Source organism: Pygoscelis adeliae, unplaced genomic scaffold (assembly GCF_000699105.1).
Source record: "Pygoscelis adeliae isolate BGI_AS28 unplaced genomic scaffold, ASM69910v1 Scaffold155, whole genome shotgun sequence".
Classification (NCBI taxonomy): Eukaryota; Metazoa; Chordata; class Aves; order Sphenisciformes; family Spheniscidae; genus Pygoscelis; species Pygoscelis adeliae.
This window is the reverse complement of record NW_008824932.1, coordinates 5157837-5173575: the sequence shown is the minus strand read 5'-3', so window position 1 is coordinate 5173575 and position 15739 is coordinate 5157837. Positions and strand designations below refer to the sequence as shown.

Here is a 15739-nt window from a genome sequence, read left to right as displayed (position 1 = left end):
TCCCCATCCCCCTGCGCCGCCGGGGAGAACTCAGGAGTGAAGTTGAGCCTGGGAAGAAGGGAGGGGTGCGGGGGAGGTGTTTTAAGATTTAGTTTTTATTTCTCATTACCCTACTCTGACTTGATTGGCAATAAATTAAACTAATTTCCCCAAGTCCAGTCTGTTTTGCCCACGATGGTAATTGCTGACTGATCTCTCCCTGTCCTTATCTCGACCCACGAGCCTTTCGTTATACTTTCTCTCCCCTGTCCAGCTGAGGAGGGGAGTGACAGAGCGGCTTTGGTGGGCACCTGCCCTCCAGCCAGGGTCAGCCCACCACATCTTTACAGCAAGTACATGTAGGAGGCAGAGGCTTGGTGCTGAGGTGGCCGAGAGAACACTGTGGCCTGGCCTGAAAACGAGCAAGAACCATGCAAAAAATATCACAACCACTAGTTTCATTTAAAAGGATCGGGATCTAGGAGCCTTAGCAAACTCTGCTACCTGATACAACACTTAACTGGGACTAGGTCTTACTCTGATCGGCACCATAAGTGCATACCACAATGTTCTTCCATCTAGCACATAAGCCAGCACGATGTGTTTTACAAAACAGAAACTCCCATTCCCAATACATACAATAAAAGAATATTCTTACCTAAACGCATGAGGTCTTGCAGAAAGTTATCAAAAAAGGCATTCCTATTTTTTAACCAGAGAAATAATTCAGCTAGTCTAAAGTCTTGTCTGTCAGATGCTAGAACTAAATACCTTGAGAAAGCATAAGAAATTCAGCAAACAGCAGCTATGGAACAGGTCGCAGAACTTCTCTGCGAACGTAAGTCACCTATAACTAATTGGCAGATAGGTGAACGCCAGCTTGGCAGCATCCAGCAGGCACGTCCCACGCCATCTGACGCAGGACGACGTGCGGATTTTGTGTTATGAGAACGACAGGTCTCTCACGCTCTCTAAACTCTTGGCCTCTGTGCTATTTTGTGGCAAACAAAGTTTTACAGCTGTTGTAGAACTAGTCAATGCTAACTAACCCACACTGCCCTTCCCAAGGAAAGCCACAGGCTTGGAGGTAACTGAGGGCTACAGCAAGGAACAAAACTAGAGCACTGTGGGATCTGTGCACATCAAGAACTTAATCTAAAGACAGGTCTTTAATCCCACTTCCCAACACAGCCAGGCTGTTAAGCAGCCGCACGCGATTTCTTCCTTTTCTTTGCAGTTCACATTTTATTTCTTTACAGGTGGACCCAAAAGGATCACCAGAATATTCCCCTGCCTCGCCCACACTTTTTCCTTGCTTGGTTTTATGTATCAACAGAGAAAATCATTATATAGATCACAGTGGCCTCATACCTGAGATCACCTTACCCCAAAGTCAGCAGCAAGTTTTTGGTAAATACAGAATGCACAAGTATAATATAGTCACACTATTAAATACATGGCCTTCTTTAAAAAACTGAGTAAGAGTACCTTAAAACTTTGAATTTTCTGGCTACTTCTGTCAATTCCGCCCCAAACATTAACACACGATCAGAAGAAGCCATAACTCCAAGGCCACGTATACTCAACACTTAACTATTTCACTGCAAATACAGCGGCAGCCTGAAACGTGAAGGGAATGCAGCGTAATGCAATTTAGTAACAGTGGGGAAACAGGCAACAAGGCAATGACCAAATGAACCTGGTCTGTCTTCCTCTGCTTAGAGCAGAGCATGCAATGGAAATACCACGGTAATGATGCAATCATGAACACGTGGTCTGGGAGGAAAACAACAAGGTGTGGACAATCTAGGGACCTGGGTCCAACCTCCATCGTTTCTGTGCAGGCGCACAGGGGACAGAGGCCAGCACGTTCTCTTTGTTCATCAGAGGTAGCAGCTACGCTCACCTCTCACCGTACCTTAAAACGCCTCTGGCAATCTCAGAAAGGCCGTAAGAACGGGCACTAGGACTTTATGGGCATGGTCTGGACGTGAACTGGGTAAGAAGCTCAGCTTCTGAAGTACAGAAAGGATTGGTGCATTGAAGAATCAGTGACTGGATGAAACTGCTCTCCTCGCTTCTCTCGGTGCTAGAAGCAGTTACTTCAATAAAGGAATAGGCTACTGTTTTTCCCAGGCTCCTTCACATTCGCAGACCCATTTCATTTTCTTCTGAACTATATTATCCCAATCCAAAGTCATGTGTAGCCCTCTTCGATAGTCTTAACTCACATCCCATTTTATTTCTACCATGAAAAATATCATTAACTTGCTCAATATAAAAAATGATCTCATAACACCTCAGGATATGATTATGTGAGTGAAGTTTGGCATTTAGGGAGGACAGTGGCTTTTTAGAAAGGGCTATCCTGAAGAAAGGAAATAGTACTAAATTTCCATATTTTCTTCTAAATAAAAAGGTATTGACCCAAGAGATTAAGAACAGTTCAGGTAAAGTACAGATTTCAACACAACTCTATTCAGACATGAAATTGCCTTTTTCCCTGCATTTCAGACATCACTAAAGTCTCCTTAAATGTAGGGTGGGTTTTTTTTGTTTGGTTTTTTGTTGCTCAGAGCATAAAAGATCAGTCTTTAAAAGACACTAGGTATAGGCCCTACAGTCATTCGACAGAAATTGAAACAGAAGAATGTTTAGAACTGGAAAACAAAACTGACCTATTGTCCTTGTCCAAGCTGAAGGAAATGCAAGAGTAAACAGACAGTGTAAACAGTGATCATTAAATTGTTGCCCATTTAAATAACCTATTATGCGAGCAGTGCTGGCTAAACTAGGCATAATTCGTTATCTGCAGCAGTACAATCAGCACCTACCGTCAGCAGTTTTAGTAGATCGGAAAATATTTGGGGGAAAAAAAAGCAAGCCATGAAACAAGTTAAAAATATTTCCAGTGAGTAACACATAGTCAGTTCTTGTTCATTTTAAAAGATCTTTTCTAGTATTAAGCGTAAAACGTTAAAATAGATCAGGTTTTGAGATAGAAAGCACGTTACACAGAGCAAAAGAACAGAGTGCAGGTTTGGAGCAATTTAAAACGAACAATATTTTGCAACCATGCAAGTGGATCATCCAAATTTCACATTCCTACGCCAGCTGTAGAGTAATGGTGGGTATCTAAACACCTAACCACACAGAATACACTTTCACCTTATGGAAAAGTTCATTTTTTTGGCACCTATTTGTTCATAGGTGACTAGAAACAGGTTTCCCATTTCTTCTAGGAAGGTTAGTAAGAACACCTCAAAAGTGAACCCAAACCAGGAAGAGTAGTGCAGCTTTTGAAGTATTCGGAGCCCTAGAAATTTTCTGATAATCGAAGTAAGTTGAAAGTGTATGTATGCATCTGTGTATGTTTTCCAGAATCCAAGAAAACATGGGCAAGAACATGCCTAAGGGAAGCCAGGAATAAAACCTGTTAGCTTCACTGCAGACTGGGGAAAGGGCTAGAATTTCAGTCATATTTTAACAAGGACTCTTGGCACAGTATCCCTAAGTGCTATTATTCACAGACAGTAGAATTCCTCCTTATCTGGGAGCTTTAATTTTGTAAACCGAAACAAACTTGTAATTCCATCTAATTTTTAAGATTGACAAGGGAAAAAAGGTATTGCTGTCCAACTGTTGACAGGCATCAACATTTTAACAGGTACAGCCTGAAGTTTCAGAGTCAGAGTTAAGCATCCAACTCACAGAATTTCAAGGGGAACTATGCAGCTAATTTCTTTTGGGGGTTTTGTTTGGGTCTTTTTAAGTCCCAGGTTAAGAACATAAAGGCCAGCGAGACTGGAGTTCTATACGATTCAGGAATGTTAATATGGGCATTTACATACTGTCAGGTCAGCAAACATGGTGAGCTACAGGACGTGCCAGTTTGAAAAGCGGCTCCAAACACGCAGACATTCACAATAAGATTGGCTTGACAGTCACATTTTATTACCAAAACAACTAGAAAGCAAATCATTTCACTTCACACTACAAAATGTTAAGATTGCTGCTGGGATATTAGCAACCAGAGGCAGATGGCAAATTTCAAAGGACTTCCCAGCACAGGCCACACTGAAGAGCTGCAGGAGGAACGAGCAGTTCCTCCCAGGGTTCTTGCCAGTTGTCTCCTCTAATTCGACCTCTCGGCAAGCCCTAGAGGTCTCGGCTAGCCCTACACTAGAGACCAACTGCGTGCAATTTTTACCTGAACCTCTGTGCTAGCATACTAGTGAAATGAAAATGGCTTTTGGTAAATTAACCTTGCCGTTATTAGTCTTTATAAGTGTTTCTGTAGTGTTAAACACGCTGTTCTTGTAACGCTTAGAAGTGCCAAATCAAAACGGTCCACGGATACATCAAGTGGGCAAAACTCCACTGAAGAAAATGGAAATCATAGAATCATTTAGGTTGGAAAAGACCCGTAAGGTCATTGAGTCCAACCGCAAACCTAACACCGCCAAGTCCACCGCTAAACCGTGTCCCTAAGTGCCACATCTACACATCTTTTAAATACCTCCAGGGATGGTGACTGATTGCCACGAGGCTTGTGTTGGCTCATTACCTCTCAAAGTATCAACTTATCCATAAAAACAGACAGCGTTAATCAGAGAAGCAACCACCTTCTCCGTATACATTGCCTTTCTTGCTCTCAGCATCCAGCAAAGCGGTCACCATCAGTCATGTATCAACCAGAGATAACTATTCCCAATATAAACTAAAACAGACTAAAGTCTTGACGTGTTATCGAAAGCAGTGTCTGCAATGCCTTGCATAATATTCTACCCTGTTTCTGCACATTTGTTTTAATGCTTTATGACAACATCAACCCAATCTTATTGATTTGCGCCGTTGCTCACCGACAGAAAAGCAGAAGACAAGGCTGATAAATTTGCAGGCTCAGGGTCAAGTGTTAATTGCAGAAAACACTGACAATCTGGGAACAGCAAAATCCCTTGCAGTCACAGACTAACACTTCCTATTTTGATTTTTATTTGGAAGGAAACCAAAACAATGCTATATTTGACTGAAACAGAAGCATTTTGAAATGTGAATTTTGGACAATTAAATTGCTTATGAATAGTGAAAGCAAAGGAAAGCAAAAGCAAATAATTTCATCTCATTATTTCGTAAACAGAAACCAAACTCCACTAAAAAGGAGAAAACAAAACAAAACAAAAAAAGCAGCAAAAGCTGGCAGAATCAGTGACAACCAATCACCTGCGGTTTTCATCCAGCACATCCAAGACCTGCTGGTAAGCCCTACGAGTGGAAGACTGGATAAACGACAAAATGCCACGAGCAGAGTAAAGATTAGTTCCATCTTCAGGTAACATATTGGGAGGATAGACACGAGCCTGTTGCAGTGATGGTGTCACACTGTTCGTACAAGCATAGTAAACGAAGAGAGAAATACTATAGTCAGATTTTAAATTAAAAAAAGCGTTTCAGATAGACCCCATTCCAAAATGCTTATTGCTTGCTTTTGGTTTACCCTTCTCCCACCGCTATAAGGTAACACTCCCAAATTCTAGTAGCGTAGGGATCATGAGCTACATGTATATATGTTCTTCAGAAACAAACACAAGTAATAATCCAAGGACACAGTTTCGATCTGCTATACAAGTTAGTTTTAGAAAATCCTTGTCCAGCTAAATCTGTACCTGTTGAAGTCAGTTTTCAAGTCCTCACTGACATCAGCGAGAAAGTGTTTTTACAAGCATTGGCATTTTTTAAAAAATCCTACCCATAATCTCTTTCAAAACACAAGCTTTTTTCAATAAGGAAAATCTCACAGCGTCTCTTCAGCAAAAATTTTTCTTCAAGCTGCGACTAAAGATCAAGATAGTATTTTGATTCGCACATGAACAAAGTTTAAAGGCAACTGCAAGAAATTCCACAAAAAGCACAGAATTCACATCCCAGTGACAACAAATTACATGATCTGAGTTTTTGACTGTGATGCAAAAATAATATTTAAAATACACAGTATTGAAATTCAAACACGACCATTTGGATTAGACAAACTTCATCTCTACCAGGCAGAAATTAGTTTTGATAAACTGTCTTTGATTTGCTCATGTTTCTTTACATTCAACCTGACTTTATCCATATTGTCCTTCACACATCAAGATATTTTTAATTTTTTTAATTTTTTTTTTTTTAATCAGGAAACTTTTATTAAAGGTGAGATGCTTTTTTAAAAGGAAGTAATTCGTGGTAACTTAACTGTAAATATTAACACAAATGCAAAACAAAGTGCGAGTCACTGTACTCTTTAAATCTTGGGATAGTTTTTATTCCAAGATGAGCATCCATAATTCAACACATTGACTTTGATCGTGCCACTTGTGCTTTGCTCCAAGGGTTTCTGGAGTTAGAATGCCAATCTTCCCGCTTCTGGCATTTTTAAGAAATAAAGCAAAGCATTAGTGGCTGAGTGCTTGGAGGCTGGTTTGATATTTGGATAATCTCTAGACGGGTCATACTTCTATGGATACTCTCATTTTGAATAGAGTTGCTCTGCAACTGGCTGGCACCAAGATCACAACAATGAGTAAGAAAGAAAATTCAATTGAAAAGACAGATTCAAAGCGTATTACACGGATGTCACTTCACCCACAGAAAAGTTCAGCCATCATGTTCTTCAAGAGACATGCAAAGACAGCAGTGGCTGGCGCTTGACTGATACCGGTCATTATTTATTACCTAAACGGCAAATATCTTTTCATGCTGCTGTAGACTACATTTGGACAAGAGAAAGTAAAAAGGGGAAGGAGACATCAATAAACATCTATTTCGCTTCTTTACAGCTTTTATCGTTCTCCCAGACTTGTAGGATCCAACTTCCTTTTATATTTATGACGACTTCTACTTTGCAATCAATGGTAGTGGTCACATCCACACATTTTACTCTTGAATTGCATTGGATTCGCCAATATTCACTAGAAAAATATCAAGAAGCAGGGGCAAGTGTGGAAATACTGCCAATAAAGTGAATTTATGAGAATTTCTACTCCTTTGTGGATTCGCTGGCTTGAGGGAAATGAGGGAAGAGCTTGAAGGCTTGAACTCATAGTGTGTTTTATATGAATTTTTCCTGTTCATCACTTCATCGATTTACAGAATAGGCTGAAAGACAGCTTAAAAAAAGGTAACAAACAGTATTTAGACATACTGCAAACTAGAAGATATTGTGGAATTCCTGTTGTCCAGAATGGTATTACTGTAAATACCGCAGTAATATTATCTGTATACTGATAACATCTGTAGACACTGAAAAAAAATCCCCCAAACCTATTTAACTAAGACTGCACAAAATTCTCTAGAAGAAAGTTATATGTGCTGATTAAATGGAAAGCGTATATAGTAAGGAAAAATCAAGGCGGACTTCAGAACTAGATAATTCCTAAGCCCGCAGTCCCTGGAATACTTTATGCTCGTTGTTTTATAGGTGGCTTGTAAGAAAAGGCAGTTTCAAGAGATGACTTCATTCATTTTAAGATATTATTTAATACTTACTTAAGAGAATATTTAGTTTCTTAAATGATTTAATTATTTAAGAGATTATTTAAATCTATTTGCTCCTGGATATGAGCTAAACTGTACAGCTACATGAAATTACTCAAATTTTCTCCATAAAGGCTATTGCTAATTTTAATATCCTTCTAAAGTGCTCAGTTTGAGAGAGATCTCTCTCTTCCTCTCTGTCTGAAAGTGAGAATAATTCTATGAAGGGCTCAAATGTCAGGATTAAGGAATATGGGGAAAAACAAACACCCCCCCCAAATAAGCAGCCAAATTTTTCTTCTATCCTCCTTTTTCAGGATTCAAAATTATTGTCCTGTAAACATGTGGTAGTCCTTTGGACTATGTCAGAGACTATGGAGAAGAAATATTATGAAGCAAATATCTGACATACAAATCAGCCAAGATGACATAAGAAAAAACCATCCCTAACAAGGAAAATTCTCTAATGTTTAGTATGACTACTTATCATTAGACATTGTGGCTATCCCCCTTCTCTTCTCCATTTGTAGTTAAATGGTCTCAGTCCTAGGTATAATTTTGTTTCAAATTTCTGAAAAGAATTCTCATCTACAGCTCCAGCCACTTATTTTAGCACTCCTGGTTACAAACACCAGAAACAAAACAAACAACATGGAATTACAGAAATTACTATGGAAGAGCACAGTAACATTCTACTATATGCAGAGTTTTTAGTTTAGCAGTAGCCTCCCCTAAACTTTCTCAAAACATTTGTGATGTACACAGGGTTTATTTCAGATATTTCTCTCGCTTACAGTTCTGGAAGTCTCAAATGAGAGGTAAACAGATTTAACTAATTAAGGTTACTTTAAATTGAACCACACAGACAGACTGTATTCTCATTAAAGATGTGCACGCCATTACCTTTTCCCCCACAGCTTGCATGAAGAACAGAATTTCTCAAACTGTGAAATTAAACTCTCTAGAGATATGTGTTTTTCTAAGGGAAAGGCTGGAGTAGAAGAAAAATTAAACGCTGTCCCCTTTTCCACGCACTCTTGGTGGTTTGTTGACTTCCGATGCAGAAGTGGAATCCTTGCATTCAACAGTGGCTGGCAATGGCCAACAAAAAGCTTTGTTTCCCTGGCTATTCAAAAACAGCCAAAGAACAAAGAATCAAACAAACTAAAGCTATTTTGAAATTTAATTTTTCTTTACAAATCGGTTCTGAGTTGAAGCTGTCCCTTTCCTTTTGCTGCCAGGTATTTTTCCCTACGTTCTTTACACAGGGAAAACGATTTGGCAAAGTTTGAGAAACCCTGAAGCAAAATTAGAAACCACACATACAGTGTAGCAAAGGCTGTTTCAAATTTAATATTCTAAACTACAGATACTTAGACGGAAAATTAGTATTGCAGAGAGCTACATAATTAAACACACTCTTGATTTTCATATACCAGGTAACATTTAGGCTTACGTGCAATCCTTAGTCGAAACAGGTGACTGGAACCGTGGCATTTTATTTCTTGGGACAGTATCTGATCTGTGCCACCTTGAATAATAATTGTAATCTCTTAAGTAAGCATCCTTATAAATAGAGGGATTGTAATTTAGAGAGCTGTCATTATTGCTATGCAGATAGATAGTTATTGTACAAGCAGGTGCCCACTTGTTAGTCTCAGTTTTTTAAAAAACATTTGAGAATTACTGTCTTTAGTGAAGCCCAACTCCCGAAAAATTCTCAGAACCGTCTCTGCATGCAGCTGCATGACAAGAAGAGAAAAACAACAGAAAAGAAACAACTATTTGTACCATGTAGAGAACACTGTGATAGGGAGCCTAGCCAATTCTTTTAGTTCAATCTGGCAATCTATTCCAGAATGTTTAATTTTGTCACTTTGTAGGTCAAGCACTGGAATTTTGCGCAGTACATCTGAACATTTTGTCCAAGGAGGACAACAGTCTCCCAGATTAAAACTTGAGTATTACAGTCCTATTTAGAAAACAAAGGTTTTAAAAGGCTCCATGTGCCTTTTCAATGGGGTCCTCATCACAGCATCCAAGTAGACTATGGTGTCTATCAGGAAGTTGAATCAAGGAGGTAAGAGAAACAAGCATTTAAAAAAAAAAAAAAAGGATTTTTGGGATAGGATTTTTTGGATAGGAATTAAATATTTGGAGTAAAATGTGGACTCTCTTTTCTATTTGAAGATGTGAACCAGACTTATGTGAGCACAGGAATAAAGAGCTGATCTTTGTCAAGTTAGAGCACCATAGTATTTGTTACTGCAGAAGTAAACTACTTAGACATGATATGAACTTAAAAGTCAAGCCAGTTTTGATGAAGCAGCAATGTATCATTACAGTAATTAGAACAGAGATTATTTCTTTCAGCCAACAACACTGGAAATAAGAACTTTAGGAGCAGCTGGTTTCTTGTGGTTTTGTACCACTGGAAAAAATAATATGTCTAGATGGTAAAGAAATTTCAGCGTGATATAAATGAGGTAACAGGTGTACAATTACGTTTTCTGTAGTGCAAAGAATACATTTGTAGTAGAATTTATCTACTTAAATGGTCTAATTTATCAACACGGAAGCTAAACTTAGAAGACGTGCATCACATTTACCACGAACCTCTAACAGAAATAGTGGTCTACGAGCTAGGTGATACCCAGTACCATCTGAGGTAGCATAATTTACATTAAGCAGGTTGGTTTGCTTGTATTGTCTATCTTGAGCTACACAATAACACTTCCACATGGGCAGCTACTTCTCTAAGTAGCTACCACAGCGAAAACAGAATGCCACGTTATCAATTTTGTTTGTAGAATCGCTACTTCTGGTTTTATTTACATGAAACGTGCAGGGTTTTTTTTGCAGTTTACAGTGTATGTCCTGTGGGCCTAAACTGTGAGGACACAAGAGCCAAGAGATACCTTTTTCACCAAGTACAAAAGACTTGGCTTTCCTGCATTTGTGTGAGCCACACAAGTTCCACCTTAAACATAGTGTTTTCGTAATCTGAATTCACATAACGTTCTCCTGAGAGTTAGCCAGGTACGTAGTCACATTCTCCACCTGGAGATTGACAAAACCTGTACGAGGGAGAAATGCCAGACTCAGCATCACTGAGAATGCCACAGCACGTCCAAAGTGATTTGTTTTTTTGGATCACACTGAGTCAGAAGAAGCAATGATGACAGAAAAAGCAGCAATTTCTAGGAACCTCAATGATTTCAAAGCAGATGATCTACACATTAGGCACAGCATAACTTCTGTCATAAGAAAACAAGTACTTGAGAGGACAAGAGACAAATGAAGTTCTTCTAAAACACGTTATCGGCAGGTCAGCAAGTGGGGAATGCTGCAGTGAAGAAAGATAGCTTCTTCCACATGGGCAGCAGAGAGCACGGATACGGCAGGCTCAGTATTAGCTAGCTGCCATTTTTCATACAAACAAAAGAGAAGAGATCCTGGATCAATCTAAAGTTTATATAACTTTCCTGAAAGACACTCACATGGAAACTGTTTGGCATCGGAAGTTTGATTTATTTGACAGACATTATGCAGGCACTAGCATGGGCATCAAGAGAGGAAAGCTCATCTCCAGATGTGTCATAATTTCCTAGCTTTTGTAAACGATAAACTGAGTCACGCAAGCTACCAGTTATATGTTCATTGATCGTGTCCTTTTCAATTAAAGGATTCCAAGTTCGTATTGTATTGTATTGCTAAGCCTCTGAAGGACTGCTAGTAGATTAATAAACCGTGGCAGCAAATAATATTCAGACCATTTTAAACGAGTAATTCTATATATAGCTACTGAGCGACAGCAAGGCACACAGGTGAGTTTTACAGATTCCTGGTTTTTGGATTCAAGAAGCCCAAGCACATGCGAGAAATCTGACAGCAACTGGCTACATCCAGTCAGAGCTGATACCTTGCCAGCTTCTCAGATGGCTGGCTGGGCAGACACAGCCCATGACTTTCGGAAGACTAAACTAACCTGGGGAGCAAGGATAAAGTGATTTCAAGAAATCGCAAGAATTCATATACTGTCTGTTTTTCCTTTAAGTCCAATATATCAAAGACTGGCAAAGCAGAGCTGGTAACGTCAAAGAGGTAAACTTTTTCACAAGCAGGTTCCGTCACATGAAGACCATCTATTCCAGCATGCATCACGTGCAAACTATCAGATAGGCAAGTGAAGGCCATTCCTGCCGTGAAATTCTAGTATGACTGGTCCAACAGGACATAACTGGATGACTGATACCACGGGGAACTTGGGCACTCAGCAGGCTGCTAGAACATTTGGAGACCGAGCTGATCAGGAGCTTATGGATGTGAACCTGGTTGTGCCAGCTCAGTGAATACGTATGACTCGGCAGACTTCAGAACCTAGACACGAGCAATCTATAAGCTTGTATAAACCAAAAGCCTGATTAAGTAAGAAGAGGAAGATATGCAACAGTATTTCCATGAAGATCTGGACGAAGAGAAGGAGAATTATAACATGTCTGGAACATGCATCAGAGCACATTTCACCTGTTTTAGACAAGCTAACAGGTAGACAGATACGTAGTACATACAGTACCTCCTAGTGCCCCTGCTGTAAATAGAAGAAAACAGACATTTCTAGGACATAATTCACTTGATCCGTTTTAGACTAAAAATAGGTAGACCCTAAGTAGGTCATGCACTTATTTCCCTCTAGCTACTGAAAATTAAGTTTATGGTGATTTAGCAATAGTGTTACACAGTCTACATTCGGGACAGAGCAATCCCATCTTTTAGGTCTTAAATCTAAGATCCTTTCAACAAGGGAAAGTATTCTTTATGGTAGCTGTATTACGAATCTTTTATATATGAGTTTTCAGTGTTACATTGCAAAAACAGTTATTGCCAGGTGGAAAGATGCTGTCACTCAGAATAAACCATGATTAATCAAAGACTATCGTATCTAATAAAAATATACAGACCTGTATGTCTTCAGAAAGCACCATAAGAATTGCTACCTCAGATGGTATCAAGAGATGAAGTTTCCAACTCTAAATGCTACTTCCCATTTTGGTCTCAAAAGATTAAGATATATACTCACAGATTCCAATACATTAAGTACATTGACACCAAAGAAAAATTACTTATTCTAATATTTATGAGAAATACACATATTCCTTTTTCTATGAATGAAAACCATTACATAATATCAACAGTGAGAGAACGGGGAACACTTTCATGCACAAAGAACTCAATTTCCTGAAAATTTAGGGGGGCGAGGGGGGAATTATACCAGCTCAGAAGCTGAAAAATCTCCTGAAGTAACAATTCACGGTAACTGGTGAAACCAACTGTGAGCCTACAAACAATCCCACCCATCCACTGCAAGAAAATACTTCACAAATGAGTCACCTCACTAAACAAAAAGCATAGAAATTAAGGAAAATGCTGGCCTTATAATATTTCAAATTATGTACTTGCCACAACATACAAAATATTAGTTGGAAAAAACAAATAATGAGGAGATAAGGAACAAAGAAAATACGTAACAAAGCTGTAGTTGCGTCCCTGCGCCCTGTTGCTCTACTCACATGGAATCATTTCGGGCCAGCTGGCCGTTCTGTCGAGTGGCGTTTTCGCTCATGGAACGTTCTCTCTTCAGTCTTCCCACTGAGCGGACCTGCATAAAAGGGGAGAAAGAGGGAGATAAAAGACAGGGAATTCCAGGAGACACTGAATAACTCACACTGGAGACTTGTAAGTTAGAGCTGCCCTCAGATACAAAGGCACGTTTTCATGGGTTTCAGAGTGATTAGGAGGAAAACAACTGCTGACAGGATCCGATGCTGGTACGTGTAAAACCAAGGTCCAAACTTACTGCAATCCTGTCGTTACCTATCCATATGACCTGATGCCAAAAGTATGAACAAACAGAAGTTTGAATATGTAAGAAGGCAATGTTATGTTTAATATTACTTCCTATCACCAGAGAGAAATGTATTTCTACTGTATTTTATGAGTCTATAGAATACGCAGCTTCATAAATATTTTTCGGTTTTTAAGGTGTCCATTACACATCATCCACCTGGATGCCAATGGTGTACCGTTCTTTGAAGTTGGTTTTCAGAGTTTTGTTAAAACTCACTAATTCTACATGGTATTATATCATCTGGCCATGAATTCCAAAGGTTAACTATACTCGTTAAAAGAATCCTAGTTTGTTTTCTGATAACCTGCAAACTAAAAAAAATCCTGCAGCTTTCTCTTCAACCAAAAGGATTTTTTTGTTAAAAGTATTTTGAATAATTCTAATTATTACTTCATTTTTGTAAGTACTGTGTAAGCTTACTGAGCACGGCAACCCCTAGCCACCTGCTAATTAAATGTGGAACTTCAAAGTCATAATTAGAACTACTACAGTGCTAGTAAAAATATTTTTCTATTTTCCCAGCTTATGTTAGCACCAAGTAGATCTGCACCACAGTAGAGAAATCATTGGTCATTTCACTTTCTTTAGCAGAATGCTTCTCAACTAAGGAAAAAGCAAAATAAGTACTAGCCTCTTCACTTTGAGGTGTCTGCTGTGGAGGTTTTTCTAAGTCCAAAAAGTCTAGCGGTCGATCACTAAGAGAAATAACACGGGGAGGAGTTTTCAATGCCAGTGGTTTCAATGGAGTAGACTGAAGAAGGTCAAGGTCTGGTGGTCTGGAAAATGGAATGTCTTCACTATTACCTGCAAGAACATCAGTTGTCAATAGAAAGCAAGCTGTTCTGAGGCCTGAGGGCTAATGCTAAAGTTCAAAAAGACATCACATCAGTTACTTCCCCTGACTATGCCAAATAATTAAGCACACCTTTCTTTAACACGGCTCGTAGGTTAAAAACTATGGTTAAAGCTCTCAAAGACCACATTAACTGACACCTATTTGAGCAGTTTCTCCGAGAACAACGATCCTGAGTAATCCTGACCAACATCAACTGTTACTGCAAGTGAGGGCACTTTTAATCTCAAGACATAGCCCTATCAAAGGTGTATTTGTTTAGAAATACGGTGGCTGGGGATGTGAAGATGTCACTCTTTCAAAGCATAAAATATATGCATGTCACACATTTTGCAAATTGTAAGGCGTTCAGCAGTTCTGGGGTCTGTCACTGTAAAGCCCATGACCATAAATACTAAAGCAGTATCGATAGAGCCCACCCAATAATAGACAGATCCTTAACATAATTAGCATTCTGATTATAAGCAAACACATTTTGCGTGGCTAATATATAGTACATCTTGAAACTTGTTACAGTTACCTTAGCTTATCGTTAATTAAGAAAAATCAGGTGTAAATCAATAAACATTAGAATTTTTTTGTTCCAGAAATGGTTTAGTAAGATGAAAAGTCAGCAATTAAACTTCCTGTTCATAATTCATTCGTTAACTGTCTCGACTACAAGCTGTACCAAAACTATTCATGAAACATTTTCAGAGTTTAAGAAACTTCCTAAGTCAAAGTTGATGCAGGGTAACTGTTTGAAAACCAGAAAGCATTTTACAGGTTTTTAATTTTAAAATATAGCAGTATGTATTTTTGTCCATCCAGAAATTTGGGGAACTAATTTAAATTTTTGCCTATTTTTCTTTTATTCAGATGCAGACATACCTGCCACTACAATCCGCTCTGGAACCTGCATAGTTACGCTGGCATTTGGAAGTCCTTCTTGGATGCCCTCCTCAAGGTCAGCATTTTGAGGAGCTACTTTGAGTTTTTCTGGGACCCTCATGCGCTGACTGATTCCTTCGGTGTATTCCATTTCATACTGAAGGCGATTAATTTCTGCCATCTCGGCAGCTGGAGATGGGAACGCAGCCCCACTCATTCTGGCAAAAGAAAACCAAAAGCTGTAACAGCAATATAGGAAACCAGCAGAAAGCGCGTAAAGGAAACTCTTTGTTCTGATTACTAGGCAAGCGGTAGATGATCCTAACTGAGCAGACTTATTTAGAGAAACAAATTATACGATAAAATTCATAGGAAGCGTAGTCACAAGGAGTTGAGAGTTGAGGGCAATGACAGAAGAGCAAAGTGATGCTGTAGGCAACGCTCAAAGCTGCACCGAGGGTCCTCAAATTGAGCTGTGGCAAAAAAACATAGAAATTCTGCACGCAATGCATTATTCCTGCACCGGCTGGCAGAAAAACAATCAAACCAACAAACCAAAAAGAATTGGCAGGATTGGTACGAAATCTACTCAGGATTGGCAAGAAATCTGAAATATT

At 39.1% G+C, this 15739-nt stretch overlaps 1 protein-coding gene across 5 annotated transcripts in view; it reads right to left on the bottom strand.

Annotated features, from left to right (window-relative positions):
• The window catches only part of MFF (mitochondrial fission factor), a 21194-nt gene extending 5855 nt beyond the window's left edge, over positions 1-15339 (bottom strand). For 2 of the 5 annotated variants that reach the window (XM_009325062.1, XM_009325063.1), the window contains exons 1-5: positions 15123-15339; positions 14031-14203; positions 13062-13150; positions 8948-9022; positions 5203-5361 (exon numbers count right to left, since the gene is read on the bottom strand). In XM_009325062.1, coding sequence (XP_009323337.1) covers positions 5203-5361; positions 8948-9022; positions 13062-13150; positions 14031-14203; positions 15123-15339 — 713 coding nt within the window. The remainder of the gene's footprint in view (positions 1-5202; positions 5362-8947; positions 9023-13061; positions 13151-14030; positions 14204-15122) is intronic. The other 3 variants (XM_009325065.1, XM_009325067.1, XM_009325064.1) reach the window with 2 other exon arrangements.
• Between the last annotated feature and the right edge of the window lie 400 nt (positions 15340-15739).